The sequence below is a fragment of the Corvus cornix genome, chromosome 4 (assembly GCF_000738735.6).
Source record: "Corvus cornix cornix isolate S_Up_H32 chromosome 4, ASM73873v5, whole genome shotgun sequence".
Taxonomy (NCBI): Eukaryota; Metazoa; Chordata; class Aves; order Passeriformes; family Corvidae; genus Corvus; species Corvus cornix.
In genome coordinates this window covers 65,470,566-65,476,565 of record NC_046334.1, presented here as the reverse complement: position 1 = coordinate 65,476,565, position 6,000 = coordinate 65,470,566, and the positions used below count along the sequence as shown (strand labels likewise).

The 6,000-nt window shown below is 49.0% G+C and overlaps 1 protein-coding gene across 1 annotated transcript in view; it reads left to right on the top strand.

Moving 5' to 3' along the window:
• The first annotated feature begins 351 nt into the window (after positions 1-351).
• Positions 352-6,000, top strand: part of FGFR3 (fibroblast growth factor receptor 3) — a 55,254-nt gene continuing 49,605 nt past the window's right edge. Inside the window, 2 exon segments of the mRNA XM_039550736.1 lie at positions 352-487; positions 490-546. Of these exon segments, the coding sequence (XP_039406670.1) occupies positions 367-487; positions 490-546 (178 nt within the window). The 5' untranslated portion in view covers positions 352-366.

Sequence of the window (6,000 nt, the reverse complement as noted above, 5' to 3'; positions counted from 1 at the left end):
TCCGCGCCCGCTGAGCGCCGAGCAGACGCAGGAGCGCCGCGGCGGCGGGCGGGCGGCAGCGGCGGCTCCTGCGGGCGCTCGCTCCCTCCCTCCCTCGATGCGCGGTGCGCGGCCGGCCGCGGGCTTGCGCAGGTAGGCGCCCCGCCGCCGCTCGGCGCACGGCTTCGCGCGGCCCCCTGCACTTTTTTACTGCTCCCACCACTTTTTCCGCCTTTTTACTATTATTTTTCCTGTTCCCCTCCGTGTGGGCACCAGGGGCGGGGGGTTTTCTCGTCCTCCTCCCCGCGCTGAGCGCCTCTCTCCCTCTCTCGGCAGCGCGGCGGCGGAGCGGAGCGGTGAGCGGCGGCAGCATGCGGCGGCCAGGGGATGTCTGAGGCGGGCGGTGCGGCGGCGGCCGCGCTGCCCCGGCGCCGCTCCGGAGGCATGCGGGCGGCCTGGGGCTCCGTCTGGTGCCTGTGCCTGGCGGCGGCCGTCGGCGGGATGCCGGCGGCCGGCGAGGCGGCGGCAAGGCACCGGCGGCGGCGAGGAGCGGCGGGCAGCCGGCAGGTAAGGGCTGCGCGACCGCGCACACACGTGCTCTGCGGGGACGGCTCCGGCCCGGCCGGGTCCTGCGGTGCGAGTCCCCGTCCCTGAGCGAGCGGATGGGGATGGAGACCGCCAGAGGCGGCTGTGGAGCGGGAGTTACGAACGCGGGGCCGCGGCGGTTCCACCTCGCCGTGGCTTGGGGTAGTCTCAGAGGCGCCCAGGAGGGACAAAGTGCTTTTAAGAGGATCCCTGTCTGCTAGGAGCTCTCTCCCAGCACGGCAGTGCAAGGAGCGCCCTGTGGGTAACAGCAGTTGGGAAGGAAAGATGCTTCCGTGCGCGTGTAGCGGCGCATCTTCGGCGCACATCGGAAATGCTCTGACTGCGTGCGTTCGGGTGGGGAAAAGTAAGCAAAGGTCGCTCATATCCGCATCTTGGGAGCAAAAGTGGAGTTGCGACAGCTCCGGGTAGGTACACGCTGGGTTGCAGCTGAATAAGCGGCTGTGCCTAGAAGGGAACTGCGTTTCGGGAGAGCCGGTGACGATCTCCCCTGGAGTGGCAGCACTGCAGTTGCAAGTGAAAAAAAGTTAACACGTCGGACAAAAGCTGGGCTTTGCTTTTTTTCTTCTTTCCAAGTAATATACGGCGGGTTTGAAACATCGTGTCTTTCTGATCTGCCTCAGCTGCTACCTGAGTCCCTGTTTATTTTTCAAAGCTTTTTAATGGAAGGGAGCCCCCTCGCAGCCCCCTGTCCTCTGGTTTGCATGTACCCGGCAGAAAGTTTCCATTGTTCAGGAAAGGGTTTGAAGCCTGTTTGCCAAAAAAGTGACAGGGGAATAAATGGACTTCGTGGAGGTTGGGGGGTGGGGGCATTACTTTCATACCCCTTTTGGTTAAAGCTATAAATCACACCAGGGGTTGGGTTTGTTTTCAAGAAAGTCCTAATAAAACACCAGATTCTTAGTGTAACTCGTTTGGCTCATTTTTCACAGCCAAAAGAATTGATTTATGGGGCAACATCGCAGGGACTTGGTCAGAGCAGATGAGGTCGGTGTGCGGAAGGCAGCAGGCAGCCTGTGCTGGCCACAGGGGTGAGAGTGACAGAAGCGAAGTGTCCCCAGTTCTCTCTGGCTTAGCCTGAAGTGCATATTGGTGCTGTCACTTCAGGCAGTTGATCTCATGAGGGTGAGGAACAACCCCGGTGGCTGCCTCAATGGTCCCTGGGCTTCCACCCTCACCTTCAGCCCATAGCTGGGGTTGATGATGTGTTGAAGTGGTGCTAAACCCTTCCCGTGCTCTAAGGTACTTTTGCAAGTTAAAGCTTTGGGACGCTGTTGGAATCGTAGCAAGTGGCTTACTTGGAGGTCGCACAGAGGGAAACGTCCCTCCAGTGACTGTGAAGTGAGAGATGGGTTGGGATTTCCAGGGAGTTCCGTGGAAATCTTCAGGACAGGCTCTCTTACCTCTCGGTCAGCTTTCTCCAAAGCAAAGGTGTCACTGTCAACCCCCACTGCCCTCCCTGGAAGTGGGATTCCTCCCTCAACCAGGAGGATTCCCGTCAACCCCAACACCTAGTGATGTCTCCAGGAGTTGCCCCATCACTGTGAGCTGTTGAAAGCTCTTGGGGACGGGGACTGTGAGGGGGGAGAGAGCTTTTCAGTGCCAGTGGCCGTCCCACCATCATCCACGTGCGTGGGGAAGCGTGAAGCCGGTGCTGCTTCCCCAGCTCTGTGCCAAAGCCAGCGGCTCTGTGGCCGTGAGGGCACCCGCTGCCTGTCCGACCTGGGGGGGAAAAGGTTGTGCAAAAGAAACTGTAAAGAATATAAACCTTCAGAGCCAAGTAAAAACACATTTTACTTTTTCAGTCTTTTTGAATTGAATGGTAAAAAGCAAATTCTTTCTCCTAGTCAAATGGGCCATGGGGTATTGGCTCATTACTGAGGGTTGTTGTTCGCTGGGCTTTGCATTTACAGTCTAAGGCCTTATTTTCCATAAAGGGGCTTGGAAGGATTTTTCCCCAGTGATCTAATTCTCCACACGGGGCTGTGAAGGCTATAACAGCTACTGCTTTGTGCCTATACTCAGCTACATAAAACACACATTGAAGGGAGGCATTCTCGAGGTATGTGTATGTTTGCTAATATGAATACTGGCTATTAGCGGAGGTGGAGGGGGTGCAGGTTTTAACATCTCCGCAGGGAGGTGTTCGGCTGTTGGCAGGAAGGAGGCAGATGGCGGGGCTGTTGCTGAATAGAAGCTAAACTAAAAACACCAGGGGCCTCATCTGGGCTGAGTTTCTCTTCTCTCCAGTTCTCGGGGCTGCTGCAGGAAGAACAATGTCAAATTTCCCCCCTCCCTCTTTTTTTTTTTTTTTTTTTTTTTTTTTTTATGAATGAAAGTAGAGAGGCGAGGCAGGATTGAATGTGTATGTCATTCAGGGGCTATGACAGAGATGATTAGGGAGGTCAGTGAACTCCTTTGCAGCCTTGAGCATGCGGTCACTCTATTCAGCAGCCACAGAATAGACATCAATATAAAAAAGCCCGTCCAATTTGCATTAGTATTCAGATAAAGATATTACTTCGTACGATTTGTGAATGTCAAGTAACGCTGGCTGTTTTCTTAGAGAGCAGCCCAACTGAAACATCAGCATTTCACTTTTAAAAACTTCTGATAACCGTCCTGTCTCCTGTAGCTGGCTTGTGTGTGTGTTTGCATATGGTATATGTGAAAAAGGCAACTTCTGGGCTCTTTAGGATTTGTGTTGCACTAGTTAGCTACTGAGGCTGTCTGAGTGCATTGAAAGAGTTGTATAGAGGGCTGCTAATGTTTGATCAGGTTTGTGCGGGAAGGGGAGGGGAGAGCTCTCCCAGTCTGTCAGGAGCAAGAACCAAAGTTTCCTTGTGCAAGGAATGAAATTGTCACCCAGAGTTAATACTACACAGGCAGTTTTTTAGCCAGAAGAACAGAACAAGCACCGTTTTGGGATTTTGCCTAAGTTTAATGGGAGGCATGTACTAATTCCTGTGACTTTTTTGCTTGGGAAGAAGTGATGATGTGCCGGCTGAGGTGTTTTTTGTGCAGCTGATGGAAACCGGGCTCTTGTAGCTTTCCAGCGTGAGCTCAGCAAGGGGTCCAAGGTGTAGGCTACGCAGATCTGTGTCACTTTGCTTTGTGTATCTGAGCGTTTCAAAGTTCATCCTGAAATTATAGGGGTATTGAAGCGAGTGCCAAATGGCGCTGGCTGTTCCTGGAGCTGGCCTTGGGGTTTATGCGTTCAAACCCTCTGCAAAGAGTCTGATATATTGATGGTGCTGCTACACCAGAAATGTTTTAGATACAGTGGGCAGCCGTGATTGATAGTTCTGACATCAAAAATTGATCCATTTGTTCTCATGAACAGCAGCAGCTAAAGAGCTAATTAAGTCTTTAATGCTGAGACTAGCATATTTTACTATATGCAGTAGAATAAGAGGACACAAGTAAGTGATGATGAAATATGGCTTCTTTAAAAAAAAAAAATCTGTTTCTTACCTACCAAATAGTGAACTGGAAAGTCTGTTCCAGGGCAGAGATGGACTCAATGTATTCAATAGTAGCTGTATAACATGAAGGAAGTCTTCTACGCATACTGACAAGGGTCACTCCAATTAAATCTGAGGATTTTTTCTTTTAATTAAGACTTTATTAGCAACTGCTGAGTAGGGAATGTGATGAAAGTAAATCTGAAAATTGTGTAGCAACGTGTTGATCTGCTAATTAAATCATGCAATTAAAGTAAGCCACTCTGACTGGCACGTTAACTTTTACAACTCCCTCCAAAAAAAGCCTCACGTGCTGTTTGGGAAAGTGTGCCTGTCCTGAAGCCTGACTGAACATGGGTTTTGAAATTAGGTGAACACTAAAGAACTCTTGATTATGGCATTCCCACTGTATCTAGACCATTTCCATCCAGTGGGACACAGTCTGCTGCCTGGACAAAGCTGAAATTTTTCATAAAGCTGAAGGAGGGTTCCAACCTCCCCCTTCTATAAGGCTGAAAACCAAAATTTTTTCCTTTTAAAATATGGTCAATAACAGCGAACTTTGACATCCACCTACATGCTTAAAAAGCTGTCCTTTCTGAATACTTATTCTGTACATCTGCTATTCACTTAGAGATCCTAAAAGACAGGGAATCAGCCTGGTTTCTGAGCAATTAATAAAATTTTCAGTTTATAAAAGCGTTGGATCAAGGTGTTTCTGACAGCGATCTATCACTGGCATGCAGTGCTGTGGCTGAAGGCATTTGCTGAACCTTAATTTTAGCTAAGGTTAGGGCATGGCCTGCTGGTGGCTTTTTCTGGCTGGTCATTGAAGTGTGTGGGATACAGTGCAGGAGCTTGAGTATGAGCCATCAGGCTTCATGGACAAGTGGCTGTGTTGTCATAGTTTAGATTTTGGCAATTTTTACTATATATAAGGTAGACTCATCAGGAATATAACAAATTCAGATGTTTCTACTGAAAATAGAGTTAAAATTCCCTCCCCAGTTTTTCCCAACTTGGCCGAACCTGATGTACAGATAAACAACAAATCTGGCTATTTTTATTCTGTTTCCCTGTTAGAATAGATTTCTGTCTTCTCTCTCATGTACTGCATGCTCATAACTTTTCATATGTCCTGGGAGTTTGTCTGACTCTGAATACCTGTTTCTTCCTTTTTTTCTGACCCTTAAAAAAACACTCCAACTTTGAAATTGCCTGCTGACTCCAAGCCATTCAATAGAGTGGTTTGATGTAGCTGTTTCAGTGTTTGTCATTTCATCTCTTTTAGCAGTGATCAGTGATAAACTTGATTCTACATGTACCAGACTGTATGCCAGAGAGGATGGTGACTGGTAGAAGTTTGCCTTACATTGGGGTTTTTTTCAGCAAATGGGACTCTGGTTCAGCACAGCCACTCATGGTATGTGGCAGCAGGCAGCCCAGACTGCAGGAAGAGTAAATCTGAAAGCACCTCTATGCAAACGCTGGGCTAAAACCATGTCTGAAGGTGCACACAATGCCAAAAGCACCTTAAAATACCTTGTTACACCCTGAGTTTTTTTCCTTGACCTCCTACATAGCTTATCAGTTTAGTGGTTTCCCCTCTTTTGGCTGTTTATCTGGTGATCTTGTTAAAAAAATACTTTTTTCTCTGAAGTAAAGCTGACTTCCCCAGTGTCCCCTTTCTCATACACTCACAGCTCGGGTTGCCAAGTGCCATAGATATGATTTAAAGCTCTATATGTGTGAAGAAGGGCTTTTATTCCTGCAGTGAATGCTGTATTCCTGGTGTGCTTACCCCTAAAGTATCTGCTCCTTGGCTTGAATGACCAGGAAGTTTCTGTAGTATCAAAAGCAAACAAGAACTGTGAGATATGGGGCTGAGTAAAACCTTTAGTAAACTTAGTAGTTAAAATGTGAAAGGTAATCAGATGTAAACCTGCCCTATTAT